The sequence below is a fragment of the Eptesicus fuscus genome, chromosome 9 (assembly GCF_027574615.1).
Source record: "Eptesicus fuscus isolate TK198812 chromosome 9, DD_ASM_mEF_20220401, whole genome shotgun sequence".
Taxonomy (NCBI): Eukaryota; Metazoa; Chordata; class Mammalia; order Chiroptera; family Vespertilionidae; genus Eptesicus; species Eptesicus fuscus.
The window spans coordinates 43896999-43913781 of NC_072481.1; the positions used below are offsets into that span (position 1 = coordinate 43896999).

Genomic DNA, 16783 nt, shown 5'->3' on the forward strand with positions numbered 1-16783 from the left:
ATCGATATATTGACCTATTTCTCCACTCATACCTTTATTTGCTTCTTTTTTTTAAAAAAAGTGTACTTATTTATTTATTTATAATATATTTTTATTGATTTCAGAGAGGAAAGGAAAGGGAGAGAGATAGAAACATCAATGATGAGAGAGAATCATTGATCGGATGCCTCCTGCACGCCCCCTACTGGGGATCGATCAAGCCCGCATCCTGGGGCATGTGCCCTGATCATGTGCCCTGACTGGGAATCTAATCATGACCTTCTGGTTCATAGGTTAACTAACACTCAAGACCTGAGCCAAACTGGCTGCATTTTATTTGCTTTTTTTTTTTTAAATCTTTATTTGAAAGTATTACATATATCCCTTTTTTTCCTCCATTGCCCTCTCTTTTTTAAATCAACTTTATTGAGATATAATCTACATATCATAAACTCACTCATTTAAAGTGAACAATTCAGTGATTTTTAGTATATTTACAAAGTTCTGTAACCATCACCATAATCTAATTTTAGGATAATTTCATCATCCCCAAAAGAAACCTCATATCTATTAGTATTTACTCCCAATACACTCCTGTTCCATAAGCAATTATTAATCTACTTTCTGTCTCTATAAATTTACCTCTTCTGAGCTTACTATTTTAGTTTAGTAACCCATCTGAGTTTAAATGCTGCATACTTATTTTAGTAGAATTGTTAAAGTCTAACTATTTAAAAGATCTGAACACCTTGCTTTGGAACTACTATAGCTTGGACCTGGCCTGATGCTTTGAACATTGAAAATTCAGACTCTGAATCATGGACTTCCCACACTGTAAAAAAATTTACTGCATCATTTGAAGCATCGCTGTCAGGGGAAAGAGAACTCAAAACCCCAACAATTTCTCTGAAGGACACAATTGGGAGGTACTCTGATGATCATGAAATGCGAAATGAAATTTATCACAGGAAAATCGTCTCTTGGTTTGGTGACTCCCCCTTGGCTCTCTTTGGCTTACATCGACTGATAGAATATGGAAAGAAGTCTGGGAAAAAAGCTGGAGATTGGTATGGACCAGCTGTGGTGGCTCACATTTTAAGGTAAAATGTCTTACAATCTTTGATCTCATGGCAGAGGTTCTCAGGCTCAGAGATACTGATTTTTGCAGGGTATATACGTCATTAGAACTTTTAAAGTCTAACTATGTGTGAATATTCATAAAGGAGCTTTTATTTGAAACATTTTGCAACTGTAGTTACATTTCATTTACTGACAGTTTTCTTAATTTGCTCACAGATATAGATATCTAAGTCTCTTTCTAACCAGGTTTTCATTAAACTACCTTATTGAATTATTCTAAATACTAACAACTAAACTTTGGAACATACATAACATTACAGGTTTTTTGTGTGTTTTTTTTTTAGTATAACTTGGGGGCTGTAATGTACTGATAGTGTAATGAAATGTCAAGAACTAAAATGGATGTTTTCAGCATTTCTTTGCATTTATCAAATTCTTGTATGGGACTATTAATATTATAATTTTATCTTAGTAAAATAGTTTGTGACAGAATAGTTAGAAAAAAATCGAAAGTCGCCTTAGCCAGTTTGGCTCAGTGGATAGAGTGTCGACCTGTGGACTGAAGAGTCCCAGGTTCAATTCTGGTCAAGGGCACTGCCCAGGTTGCGGGCTTGATCCCCCAATAGGGGGCATGCAGGAGGCAGCTGATCAGTGATTCTCTCTCATCATCTGTGTTTCTCTCTCTCCCTCTTCCTTCCTCTCTGAAAAAAAAAAAAAAAAAAAAAAGTCTAAGGTCAAATTTCTCTATACCTCATTTTTTTGTGTGCCATTTATTTGGATACTACTTAAGTTTTTTAAAAATAGTCTTATTTGTTGTATGTCCCATTATTATTACTACTAGAGGCCCGATGCACGAAGATTCGTGCAAGAATGGGCCTTCCTTCCCCTGGCTGCCGGCACCGCCTTCGCTCTGGCTGGAGCCGCCTTTCCGCCTTCCCACACTGCCCAGAGGCCTGGAGCGGCTGGGGCGGTGTGGAACGCCTGTGTCGTTGCCGACTACGCAAGCATCCCGCCCCACCCCACCCCCAGCCACTCGGCGCCTGTGTATACAAATTAACACACCATCTTTGTTGTGTTAATTTGCATACTCACTCCTGATTGGCTGGTGGGCATCGCGAAGGTATGGTCAATTTGCATCTTATGCTTTTATTAGTGTAGATAAATGGAATTATTAATATGTCATCCAGGTATAGTATGTTGTAGTAAATTTATTCCATTTACAGTCATATATAAATTTGGAAATTATTACCAAATTTTTTGCATACTATATTAAATTACTGTTATATTTTATAGGTCAGATGCTTACAATTGAAAAAGTATTTGCATAATGTTATTAAATGGATTGTTAATAATATCAAGTTCAGCTTGGTATGGCATTTATAAAAGCATAAGCATAAATGCTTAGCTTCTACTCTTCAAGGTGCAGAAGACTTTTTTGTAAAAGGCCTGATAGTAAATATTTTAGTCTTTGCAGGCCTTATAAGGTCTCTATTGCTCATTTTTCTTTTCTATTTTTTTCTTTCTTGCTTTCTTTTTAAAAACAAGCCTTTACACGGTAAAAACCATTCTTATAAAAAAAAACAAACCCAGACCGTAGGTCATACTTGTCTTATGGCCTATAGTTATTGACCCTTCTGTACTATTAAACAAACATGTATAATAAGTTAACATGCATGTTAAGTTAAAGATTATAAAGATATAGTTAAGTAAAAATATTTATATTTTTATAACTTGTGTAATTTCCTTTTACAAGATATTGTGATTTTTAAAAAAATATATTTTTATTTATTTCAGAAAGAAATGGAGAGTGATAGCTAGAAACATCAATGATGAGAGAGAGTCATTGACCAGCTGCCTCCTGCACGCCCTCCACTGGGGATCTAGCATGCAACCTGGGCATGTGCCCCTGACCGGAATTGAACCTGGGACCCTTCAGTCCTCAGGCTGATGCTCTATCCACTGAGCAAAACCAGCTAGGGCAAGATATTGTGATTTTTAAAAACTATCATGCACCTTTAAAAAAAATGCTTTTATTAATTTTAGAGATGAAGGAATAGGGAAAGAGAAACATGGGATCCACTGCCTCCTGCTTCATGCCCCCTACTGGGGATTGAGCTGAGCCTGCAACCCAGGCATGTGTCCTGACCGGGAATCGAACTGATGACCTTTTGGTGCATGGAATGACACTCAACCAACTGAGCCACAACAACCAGGGCTATATTGTGCACCTTTGAGAACATTATACTCACTTAGAAATATATTTCAATTTTCAGTTAGGTCTATAGAATTCTAAGACTTGAAATTAGGAAATTTATTTGTTCATGCCATACAGGTTTTTGAATGAAGAAAAAAAAGTCATGCTATTGTTTAAAGAAAAGAAAAAGACTTTCATAAGTGTACCAGTGGACAAATAGAAATTCACTGCTAGTCAGTATTGTAAGTTAATATGAAGCAAACCTTGAAGCATATTGTAATACCATTGGTTAGCAAGTGTTTAATGTTCTTAGAGTAATTTAGTGTAATAATCAACTTTGAAAAAATTGAACTGATTTTTGATACCACTCAGAGGATAGTTTTGAAAGCAGACATTACAAGTTAAGAGAATGTCAGGGAAATGATGGATTTCTTTCCTCGTAACTCTTTACTTACCAACTGAAAAGAACAGCTAGGATTTTAAAGGATGTACTTGTTATTTCTTAGAAAAGCAGTTGAAGAAGCAAAACACCCTGATTTACGAGGAATAACTATTTATGTTGCGCAAGATTGTACAGGTAAGGAATATAAATAATTTTAATTTTCAACTGTTCAGTTGTTCAGACTTTTTCATATGTGTTTAGGTTATCCCAATTATATTCTAAACTAGTGGCCTGGTGCATGAAATTCGTGCACATTAAAAGGGAATTAATTAGAGGAAATATTTTAATATTGCTATTTGCCCTTTCTCTATAATAGAAGTGTCAGAGATGAAAGAAAATTATTAAAATGTATATGAAAATCTCCCTCCTGTCAGAATCTGGGGTGCACTGTGGGACTTAGAGTCAAGCCCCTGCCCACCACCTGCACACACTTTGTTTTTTTTTTTGTTTTTTTAAAATATATTTTATTGATTTTTTACAGAGAGGAAGAGAGAGGGATAGAGAGTTAGAAACATCGATGAGAGAGAAACATCGATCAGCTGCCTCTTGCACACCCCCTACTGGGGATGTGCCCGCAACCAAGGTACATGCCCTTGACCAGAATCGAACCTGGGACCCTTGAGTCCTCAGGCCGACGCTCTATCCACTGAGCCAAACCAGTTTCGGCGCAGCTGTGCACGCACTTTGAAAATGCAGGAGACCCAGACCCGGCTGGCCCCAACCCCATTGGGTGAGACCCAGACCTGGCTGGCCCCACCCCCATTGGGTGAGACTCAGACCCAGCTGGCCCCACCCCCGTCAAGCCCCGCCGGGCCGGGGGTGCAGCCTCAGGTCCCCTGTCAAGCCCCGCTGGGTGGGGGGGTGCAGCCTCAAGTCCCTTGGTGCAGCTTCAGGTCCCTCAACCTGGTGCCAGGGCAGGGGGCACAGCCTGAGGTCCCCCGTCAAGCTCCGCTGGGTGGGGGGGCACAGCCTCAGGTCCCCAGGCCCGGTACCAGGGTAGGGGGCGCGACCTGAGGTCCTTTGCCCCGGCCAGGAGCCATGCAGCCTCAGGTCCCTGCTGTTCGGTCGTTATGTTACGGCGTCCCAGCCAATTTGCATATTCCTCTATTATTAGTATAGATGATTATGAAGGTAGGGACCATGTCTTACACATTTGTATTCCTATATAACCCCCTACACATAGTAGGCACTTATTAAATATTTCTTAATATACTATGAATTCTTAGTTGCAATACTAAAATAAGCTATTAAAGAAAATTCCAATATTTAAAATGACTACTTTAGAAAAAGCTAGATGGGAAAATTTAACAAAGATATATATTTGGGCCGAGTGTGTGCCAAGTACCTTCTCATCAATGGTTATGTTTCCAGGAGGTAAAATTCTTCGTTTGGATTTGTTTTGCAATAGTGCTTCAGTACATCATCTAATGTTGCAGCTATTGTCCAGAATTTTGCCTTGTTTTATTGTTTTGGTTCTTCTGTTTAATGACCAATATTTATGTATGTATGTATGTATGTATGTATGTATGTATGTATTATTGATTTTAGAGGAAGGGAGAGAGAGAGAGAAACATCAATGAGAGAGAGAAATATTGACCGGCTATCTACCGAATGTGCTTTGACCAGGATTGAAACTGAAACCTGGGCATGTGCCCTGACCAGGAATTGGACCCGCCACCTTTCAGTGTTGGGGATGATGCTCCAACCAACTCAGCCACACTGGCCAGGGCACCAATATCTATAATAATGTTAAACTCTGTTGGGAGTAAAATAGAGACTTTAATTTGCTGATAAAATAAAAGTGCCTTTAAATAAGCCATCACATACTGTTAAATTTACTTTTTATAGAAATGCTATTATCAGGATAAAATATGTTAATGTTTGGGGAAAGTTAAATGTACTTCAATCATATCTATACTAATAAAAGGGTAATATGCTAATTAGAGCGGATATTTTCCGGACGTCCTTCCGGACAAAGCCGCAGCGGCTGCTTGAGTCTCAGGCAAGCTGATGATGGTGGCTGCCACTGCCAGGGCCGGCCCGAGGCTCAGGCAAGCCGTGGTGGCTGCGAGGGCTGAGGTTCAGGCAGCCATGGTGGCCAACAGTGGCAGCAGCAGAGGCGTGACGGGGGCGTTGCCTTCCCCTGATTGGCCGGTCATCTCCAGCAGAGGGAGGCCATCCCCTGAGGGCTCCTGGACTCTGAGAGGGGTCAGGCTGGACTTAGCCCCCCCCCCCCCACCTCCGTGCACATATTTTTGTGCACTGGGCCTCTAGTTTAATATGAAGGTATTTGCAAAATGCTTTATTTTGTAAAGGATACCCTAATAACTAAGTAGTGTTTATAATGTGGAAAGAATGGTAACTAAGTACACATGCACTTTGTTTTTTTGTTAAGGTTAATTGTTGTTTTTAAGAAAGGCTGATAGCCATATGAAAATGAAAATTGTAAATTTTCAGATGAGTATGATTTTTGCAGGTACTATATATTTGTTTTAGCTAGGAATACTTGCAAATAAAATTTGATGTGTTATGAGTGCTAATTAGCCAAAGGATGTACTTAAATAGTTAATCATTAAATAAATTTATGAATTTGCCTTTTGTGCTTTTATTGCTAACAAACAGCCTTGGTCTTTAAATGTTACATATTGTTAATTAAACAACACAAAGTTCCTCATTATATACTAGTAAATGGTTTGTTTATTTTCAAGTAGTTTTTAAAATCTTTAACACTGATGTTTCAGAATCCTAAAGGAAGAGTTTATATTAGTGTAGTGTATTTTGATAAATTATAGGGTTAGGAATTAGGTGAAGCCAGATTTTATCAATAATTTCCCCCCTCTGCCATCATTAGTATTTTAAAAGGCTCCATTTTCCTTTCATTTCATCCTCTTCTTATTCGGTATTCTCTTCATTTGTAATTGCATCTCTTTCTATGGCTTAAAGTAGTTAAGACTCTGCACTGTATATACTACAGTACAATGTCCTTTATAAATTGGACGTTTGAAACTACATTTTCAATGTTGCTTGTGCTAATATGAGGTAACTTATGTTTTCTTCTGCCCTTCAAATATTTCTACCTAGATGTTTTCAAACACTTCAAATTCAGCATGTTTAAGATTAAACTCATCACTTCCCTCTACCCCACTCCTTCCTTTCTATTTTTACTTTACTAATAGTATCATGTCCATATGCATACACTTACTTATTCTTGACTCTCCTCAACCAAAGCTTACCAATTGCACTTAAAAAATTTCTTTCTGAAATCTCTTCTCACTTCTCTACTCTCATTGATTTAGATCAGACCCTTATCTATAACTTGGACTTTAACTTGATTTCCTTGTGTCTCTCCTCTTTTCGATCTATCTGATCAACAGAAACTGATCATGTCCCTTAATTTAAAAACCTATGACTCTCCATTTACTCTGGCCTCATTATTTAGCATATGAAGCACACGACGTCCTTTATAAATTTGTTCTGACCTGCATTTCCAGCATCACCTCCCAACACTGTCTTCCATGTTGATACACCAGAGTTCTTTCAACCTTCAGGCCATTCCTTGCACATACTATTATGTTTTCTCATGCCTTTGCACATATTGCCTCTGCTTAGAATGTCCCTTATTATTAAAAGGCCTCTTGTTTAACTTATTCTTTAAGAACATTCTCAAAGTTTACATCTTCGGTGAAGTCTTTCCTACTCCCGTCAGGCAGAGTTAGTTGATTTTTCTGTGCTCTATAACATTTTGGAAATATCTCTATTAAATGTTGCACTTGAAATCACTTGTAATATCACCTTATGATGATCTGTTTCTCCCCGTAGATCAATGATTGTTAAGGTAGCAGGGGTAGGGGAAAGGCATCCGAATTATTTGGTTGGGAATCTGCTGGAGTGAGCTTGTTATGGAATTAGACTATTTCATAGTCCTTACATATGTTAGAAGTGGTGGAAAAACATCTGGACGATTGAACCAGACACGCTGAAATCAGGGTCTTATTTGCTATTATACCCCTCTAGCATTGAACACCTCAGTAAGTAGGAGGCCCTCAAAAAATGACGGGTAAGAGGCATTTGATAAGGGAGGAGTTGTTTTACAGGCCAGTGGAAATATTATTACTTTGTCTTACTGTGGCAATATTTGCTTCTGGAGGAAGTAGACCTCTCTGAAGGGAAACTTCATTTGAATCGCGTGTGTATTAGTTCAGAGAAGTGAGAGATAGGAGATGGTCATGTGTACACTGCCTTAGAAAAGTGAGAGAATTTAAAGGTCTATAGTCAGAAGCCACTACTGAGTTGTTTGGAGAAAGTTGTTTCCATTGAAACAAATGGAAAGAACTGTTGTGGCATTTTTGTAGCTTTGGTTTCAACCAGTGACTTTCAACCAGTGTGCTGCAAGAATTTTTTATTTTGTTATTTTTTTTTAAAATAAATTTTTATTGATTTCAGAGAGGAAGGGAGAGGGAGAGAGAGATAGAAACGTCAATGATGAGAGAGTATCATTGATCAGCTGCCTCCTGCACGCCCCCTACTGGGGATCGAGCCCGCAATCCGAGCATGTGCCCTTGACCAGAATCGAACCTGGGTCCTTCCAGTCCACAGTCCAATGCTCTATCCACTGAGCAAACCAGCTAGGGCGAGAATTTTTAAAACATGCAATACCTGACTATTTAGTTAGGGGCAGTGACTTCTTTTCCCTTAGATTGTTAAATAAAAAATAACAACAGCCAACATAATAATAGCTGTCCACTGTGAATTATTCAAAATTATACCTGTTTTTTTGTTGTTGTTTTTTTTTTTTTTGGTCAGATTGGCCAAAAAAGTATATATTTTTGGTGTGCCACAGAATGTGAGTAATTAGTTTATATGTACCATAAGACAAAAAGGTTCAAAATCGCTGATTTAGACTGACTAGTGGAAATTGGGAAGCTTGCGTCCAAAGATTCTGATAGCTCATAAGTCTAAATTTGGAATTTAAAGGGAAGAACTGGGGCACAAGAGACAGAATTTGTTAAGCAGTTCACTGGAAGAGCAGAAGAGTTTGGTTAAACTGACAGGGAGTGTGGGTGTAAGTAAGTTTTGAATAAAACTATTTTATGTTGGACAAAACAAAATAAAGTTTTGTCTGTATTTGCTTCTACCGAATTCTCTCATTTTCTCTTGAATTATTCCACTTAGGCTCTCCCACCCATCATTCCACCAAAACTACCCTTATCAATAATTTAATCTTGCTGAATCCAGTGGTCCCTTCTCAGTCTTTACATCACACAGTCTGTCAGTAGCAGCTGACACTGTCGACCACTTGCTCCTTTTTTTTTTTTTTTTTTTAATATATATTTTTTATTGATTTTTTACAGAGAGGAAGGGAGAGGGATAGAGAGTTAGAAACATCGATCAGCTGCCTCTTGCACACTCCCTACTGGGGATGTGCCCGCAACCAAGGTACATGCCCTTGACCGGAATCGAACCTGGGACCCTTGAGTCCGCAGGCCGACGCTCTATCCACTGAACCAAACCGGTTTCGGCGCTCCTTTTCTTTGTAACATTTTGTTTGCTTAGTTTCCAGAACACTACTCTCAGGTTCCCTCTATCTCCTGTCCATCCAACTCCTCCGTCTCCTTTGCTGGTTTTTCCTTATGTCCCCGATCTCTAAAATAGTTGGTGTGCTGTGCTCAGCCTTTAGACTCCATGTCTTTTTCCGTGAACATGGGTTTGGCTTTACAGGACCATCTGTCTGCGGTCAGTACCCGAATTTATAGGTCTACCCTGGGCCTCTCCCCAAATCCAGGCTTTTGTGTCCATGACTGCCTTCCTCTTTGCTTGCATGTCTAATAGGCATCTCAAACTTAGCGTGTCTAAAAACCGAGTTTCCAATCCTCCCTCTTATATTTGCCTCCCTCCCCTTGCTGATACCTTCAAATCACCCATGACTCCGTTTTCATCTCTCACACTTTACGTTTAATGTATTAGAGAATTATTTATCTTCAAACTGATCACTTTTCCCTGCCTCCACAGGACCATGCTGTCACCATCCCCAGTCTTCATAATTACTGCCTTTGTTCAAGCCATCATCCTCTCTTGCTGAATTACTGCAGGGGCTTTCTAGCTGTTCTCTGGGCTTCAGCCCTTGCCTATAGTCTGCCTTCAACACGTGAACCAGACTGGTGAAGTGTAAGTCAGAGCAGGACATTCCTTTCCTAAAAAAACTCCTCAATGGCTTCCCATCTCATTTCAAGTAAAAGCTGAAGTCTTTACAGTGGCCTTTAAGAGTGCACACAGTCTGTCTTCACTCTCTCCTAGTCGGTAACTTTATCTCCTTACCTCATGCTTTATCTCCTGTACCCCTTGCTCACTTCCCTTCAGAGGCACCCGCCTCTTATTCCTGGTACATGCTAGCTGTGCTTCTACCCTAAGGCATTTGCACTTGGTGATCTTTCTGCCTGGAATGCTCTTCTCCTAGGTATCTGCATTACTTGGTTTCTTACTTTAAGTTTCTCACAAGATCTTGCCCACCATCTGATTTTAAATTGACCCTGCCCCCAGCATTTCCTATCCATCTTTCTCCCCTTGTTTTTCTTTGAAGCACCATCTGACATATATTTTATTTATTTATTGCCCATTTCCCTGTATAGAGTGTATGCTCTTTTAGAGGGACTTTTCTCCATTTTGCTCACTCTTGAAGCCCCAGTGCGATGTAGTAGCTACTCAATAAGTATCTGTTGAGTGCATAAATGAGGTAGGTATTTTTAACTCATTGAGACTTTGATAGTGACGTCAGAGATCAGGTGACTGGCCAGTGTGGGGGAATTAGGGTAAAAATGTTTCTGAGAACATTTAATACATATTTTTAAAAAATATATATTTTATTGTTTTTTTACAGAGAGGAAGAGAGAGGGATAGAGAGTTAGAAACATCGATGAGAGAGAAACATCAATCAGCTGCCTCCTGCACACTCCCTACTGGGGATGTGCCCGCAACCAAGGTACATGCCCTTGACTGGAATCGAACCTGGGACCCTTGAGTCCGCAGGCCAACGCTCTATCCACTGAGCCAAACCGGTTAGGGCCATTTAATACATATTCATTGTGTGTTTTTTTTCAGTTTACAGTTCAGATGTAATTGATAAACAGTGTGCTTCCGTGGCCTCTGGTAATACAGATGACAAAGCTGTTATTATTCTAGTTCCTGTTAGACTTGGTGGAGAAAGAACCAACACCGACTACTTAGAGTTTATAAAGGTAAGAGATGAGAGCTGTTTATTTTTTTAAGGCAATAATAGCTCATATGAAAAATATAGAAGGTTTGCAATATTTTTCTATGAAATGAATAGTGATGATTTTATAGTTGTAGATCATAAAGTTTGACATTAGATATTTAAAAAAAATATTAAAAAATTAAGTTTTAAAGAAAGAGGATGGGAGGAGGAGAGAGAGAAACATCAATGTGAGAGCAAAACATGAATAGTCTGCCTCCTGCATGCACCCTACCAGGGATCAAGCCTGCAAACTGGCATGTGCCCTGATTGGGAATTGAATTGACAGCCTTTCAGTGTTTCGGTGCATGGATGACGCCCAAACAACTGAGCCACACGGGCCAGGGCTGACAGAGATTTCAAATTTCATTAAAGATCAGATGTGATTTGAAGGGGGCAGTGTTCTATGACAAGATGAAAAGCCTTTTAATCTGTGTAGCTAGTCAAGGAGACACAGATGCAGCAAAAATCATAATTCTATGTAATAAAAGCCTAATATGCTAAGGGTCTGGTCGACTGGTTGGCCGTTCAACCAATCAAAGTATGATATGCTAAGGCCACTCAACTGCTTGCTATGACGTGCACTGACCACCAGGTGGCAGATGCTCCAACCGGTAGGTTAGCTTGCTGTTGGGGTCTGGCTGATCAGGACTGAGCGAGATGGTCTGGACATGCCCCGGAGCCCTCCCGCGGTCCCTCCCCGGCTAGCCAATCTCCCGCATCTCTCCCCGGCCCTGATCATGCACCAGTGGGGTCCCTCTGCCTGGCCTGCGCCCTTTTGCAATCCGGGAACCCTCGGGGGATGTTAGAGAGTTGGTTTTGGCCCAGTCCCGCAGACCAGGCTGAGGGACCCCACTGGTGCACAAATTCGTGCACTGGGCCTCTAATTTGTAATATGTCTACATTTCTCATTATTGTTATTTGTGATTTTTAAAGGTATGTACCTTTATTTATTCATAAAACCCACATTAAATTATGTCAAGTAGTTATTGAAATAAACTGACTTTTCTATTATGGCTGCATTATCTATTAATTTGTTTCCTGTGTCACCATGAGGTCCATAAGAAGTTAGGATGATTATTTATATAGACAGAAATGATGAAGATACACTGTAGAGAGGTTCCAACTTTGTTTTCTTCATAATAACCAGTTAAAAATCTGTTCTATTTCATAATTCTTTTTTCCTAAATAACCTAATCTTTATTTGGGCACCAACTTTAACTTTTGAAATACTTAGTTGCTGGTTAGTATTATATTTATATTATTTGCATAGTTTTAATAAATTTTCTCATTTTTCCAAAGGCAGAGATCAAATTCCTTTTTGAATGGAGTGTTATGAGATATAGTGATCTTGAAATAAAGTCTAGATTTGTGTTTTATGACTCATAATAATTTTTCCCCCACATGAAGCATTAATCCCATATTGTGGTCCCTAAGTATATGTTGGGAAATATATCTTCAGGTTAAATTGTACTGATTCTAAAAACCTAGACCAATTCTTTTCAGTATGTGGTATATGGAAATCTTTTAGCTGGCATATTGGCTCTCCTAACAGTTACTAAAATTTTGTAGGTACACTTGTTACTAATAATGCCAATAATATCATATATTAATAACATATTAATCCTTTAGGTAGAAATGGGGTTTTGATTTCTAACATGTGGGTTCTTTAATGGAGTTATTGGTAGAATGTGCGAAGTTATAAACCATTTTATTTAGAGAGTCCTTTGAAGATTTTAAGACTTGGGGCATCTTGTCATGTCTCAGTAGGTTCTAACAAAATCTGAACTGGATTCCCTCTCCTTTTCCCACTACCATGAAAAGATTAGAAACTGATCCAATCTTAGAACTGACTCCTTTAGCCACAACCCCATTGCTGGTGGAGTGGGCTGCAGTTGGCTTTGAGGAATGTTATCTCTGGCCGAGGGCTTTGCTACTTAGAGGTATTGACAGTATCTCTCAGATGGCGGGACTGCCTAATGTTCCTGAGTGATTCATTGGAGCCTGAATTGTGGTGAAATGAACCCTGGTTGGCATATAGGAGTTGCTCAACAAATATTTGTAAACTCTCCTATTTGTATAACACTTTCAATACAGGTTAATCTCATTTTGCCCTCACAGTCAGGAACTGGATTGTCTTTATAAAACAGAAAAGACAGAAGTTAAGTGCTATGGTCAAATTCAGATAGCAAATTGGTAAGAGAGACTAGAACTTTTGGTTGGTTTTCCTTAAAACATGGACTTTTAAAAGTGTAACAGTTTTTTGAGTTTTTACTAAATTAATTCATACTATAGTCCACTAAAATGAGAGAGCAGTGACTATTGACACATTTTAATTTTTCAATTATCAGGTAAAAAGAGCTGAAGTGGCCAAGTGAAGTAGATCATATGCTAGGTTTTATGCTTGATCAGAGCGGGTGGTTGGGTCAGAAGCCAAAATGAAATCATGTAAAGAGGCATTCACTTACAATTGAAAAAAAGTACCTAATAGCCCTAAAAGAAAAATTATCTTCCTCTTCTTCTCCTTTCTTTTCCTCTACCTCCTCTTCCACCTGTATTCATCTTTTGCCTTCCCTTCCCTCCCCCTCTGCTTCCTCTTCCTTCTTCATCAGCAGTTGTATTTTTTCCTAGCAGGCCATTGTATAGTTTGCCCTCTAAAATTCGCCATTCAGTTGTGTTTTTCAAATGTTTTCATTAGTAATTCCACAGTATTTCAGAGATGGTACCTTCTCCTTTACTATTCTGTAAGGAGAAAGAAATTTGGTGTGGTGCTTTATCAGCTCTTACCACGGGAAGTCAGTCTGCCTGCCTGCCTGTCTGTCTATCTATCTATCTATCTATCTATCTATCTATCTATCTATCTATCTATCTATCTATCATCTATCTATCATCTATCTATCCATCCATCCACCCACCTACCTATCATCTATATTCATTCATTCATTCATTCATTCATTCATTCATTTATATTTTCTAAGGGACCAGGAATGAGGAAAATCTAATATGTTCTCTTTATTCAGCAAGACAAATTAGGACTTTCCTTTTTGACTGATTACTTCAGTCTTATTTATTGCTCCAGGGATACAGCTCAATAAATTCACAGCACTAGATAACTATGAAGTTTTTTTAGGAACTGAAAAGTGTTTCAAGTTTCCAGAAATACAGCCCCTTATATGTAATGGCATTCGAGCTCCTTAATCTGCTTCTAAGTGTTAATAGCTAAATCTGCTCCAGTATGTTGTAAAGGGAATATAGATGTCAGGAACCAAAGTCTTTCTTCCATTACTTGGACTCATTCTTCTTCTGAGAAGAATTGGTAATGAGTCCTGCTATATATATTTTCTCTTTCTTTTTCTCAGCTCTGAGGGACTTAGAACTTCCACTCCCTCGTGGGTCCCTATGTCATAGCATTGTGTTTCAGCTGATCAGGTGATCTCAAGTTAAAGTAAGACACTATCTAATTGTGTTAGGATTTTTATTTAAGGGAAAGCAGTGGACTCATTAATGATAAATAACTATTATTGTCAAGTTGGTTTTTTTTTTTTTATAATTTCATCCTAACTTATTTTATAGTTAGCTCTAACATTTTAACCCAATATGCATTCTCTAGTATATTTAAATTTTTTAGTTATAGTTTTCCTTTCCCAAAAATCCTCTATATTTTCACAAGACTGAAAAGGTTATTTATAACAGTGAGAACCTGAAAACAATTTAAATATTCATAATGGGGGTTTTAAAGCACATTTTGTTATCTTCATAAAATAAAATATTAAAAATTTATTTAAAAAAAATATATATTTTATTGATTTTTTACAGAGAGGAAGGGAGAGGGATAGAGAGTTAGAAACATTGATGAGAGAGAAACATCGATCAGCTGCCTCCTGCACACCCCCCACTGGGGATGTGCCTGCAACCAAGGTACATGCCCGTTGACCGGAATCGAACCCGGGACCCTTTAGTCCGCAGGCCGATGCTCTATACACTGAGCCAAACCGGTTTCGGCGAAATAAAATATTTTGTAGTCATTAAAAATAATATAGGTCTATATTTATTGATAGGAAATAATATTTATGACATAATGAGAGACAATAGTTATAACAGTATACATTGTATGATGCCACATATAAAAATTTTATTTGTAAATCTACATGTGAATATATGTCATATAGATAGATGTCAAGAAGATTTCCCCCAAAATGTTAATTAAGATGAGCTTTAAGTGGAAGGGTTTTGGGAAATTTTTACTGTATGTTTTTATTACAATGACCATATATTTTTAAGAAAATAATTAAGCTTAAAAAATGCTATGGTTTGATTACTTGTTAAAGAGAAAGAAGCATTTGTTTATTCTTTATTTTTATATCTTCTAGATTTCAAAACATCTCATTTATGAGAAGGAAAGTTTAACTGTTGTTTAATACTTTGGGGTTGTTTTTCTTTTTTTAAAATAACGTATTAGTATTTTAGATGCTAAAATTAATGCAGGAACTATTGAGAAGACATTATTGATCCCACTGGACATATTTTTAACTGATCCCACAGGACTTTTTTTTTTTTTTTAAGGTATAGAGTTATTTGGCCCAGCTTAAATAGAGTTCTCAGAATAGATGCTGAGGGGCATATCAAATTATTTATTCAGGTATCTCGGTTATTTTATAGTTAGTAAAATAATTTAGCTTTAAATAAAATAGTAATTACTATTTTCCTTAGATTAAAACGTTTCCATTAGTCATTGTATTTATTCCAAATGAAGTAGTATAAAAATATCTGTCAAGTAAGTGCCATTGGTTAGAAAATGGGTTTTAGTTTGGGATTCACGGTTCAACGAAAACAGCAACAAGATCTAAGAAAAATTTCTAGCCTTTCCAAAAGTCCGATGGAAAGACATTGATTGCAATAAGGCTGCACCAGCAATAGAAAGGTGTTCTGGCTTTGGCAGGAAATGTTATTGTCTTTACGTGGTGACGTTGTCCGTCCCTGTATTTGGCACACAGTAGTTGTTCCATGTTGTTGAGTGACATGCTGGTCAGAATACTTGATTTAGTCATGTTAATGTTGAGTGATTTAAAGAAAAGGGAAGATAGTTTTTTTAGACAGAATGATTTGAGAACATGAGGACAAATGTAATAAAAATAAAACTGGTGGTGAAAAATTTGGGAACCCTAATATTGGTAATACAAATTTAGTTGTTTTGAATAATTACCATTTGTTTCTTGACTCTAAATCTGAATTAATTTCTTTTGGCAGGGTATTTTAAGTCTTGAATATTGTGTGGGGATTATTGGTGGCAAACCAAAACAGTCATATTACTTTGCTGGATTTCAAGGTTAGTGATTTAGTAAAGTGTATTTCTTCCTTGTTTTCTTTTGAAAGTCAGTAAGTTAATATCAGATCCTCTGGAAGCAGGATGATTAACAGAGCAAAATGAGTACCTTATAAATTCATCAGTCCTACCATAGCCACTCATTTGTCATTTGGTCCACAACATAATTGGATTCTGCAAAATGTATGTTTAATTTCTGTTATTGCATAAACAAGGCATAATTTATTGGTTTCACTAAACTTCAGAAGACATTGCTTTCACATTCTGGCAGTTGCTATTTACATATTTACTTTTTACCAGGGTTAGTGGTGCTAGTTGATGATAAAATGACAAGCAATATGTTCTTCCTGTCAGAATAAAGTAGTGCGATACATTTTTCATGTGCAAACTGTAGAATATAATTGTGTGTTTGTGAAAGTAATTTTATCACCAAAAATTAAATGACAATCTCATCACTTTATAAAAATTCTGCTTATACAAGCATATTTGATTATGCGAAAGTTAATCTGTCCTGTGCAA

The 16783-nt window shown here is 37.8% G+C and overlaps 1 protein-coding gene across 2 annotated transcripts in view; it reads left to right on the plus strand.

Moving 5' to 3' along the window:
* The window catches only part of ATG4C (autophagy related 4C cysteine peptidase), an 81215-nt gene that overhangs the window by 45494 nt on the left and 18938 nt on the right, over window positions 1-16783 (plus strand). For both annotated transcript variants that reach the window (XM_054721303.1, XM_054721304.1), the window contains exons 5-8: window positions 749-1079; window positions 3760-3830; window positions 10791-10927; window positions 16189-16267. In XM_054721303.1, coding sequence (XP_054577278.1) covers window positions 749-1079; window positions 3760-3830; window positions 10791-10927; window positions 16189-16267 — 618 coding nt within the window. The remainder of the gene's footprint in view (window positions 1-748; window positions 1080-3759; window positions 3831-10790; window positions 10928-16188; window positions 16268-16783) is intronic.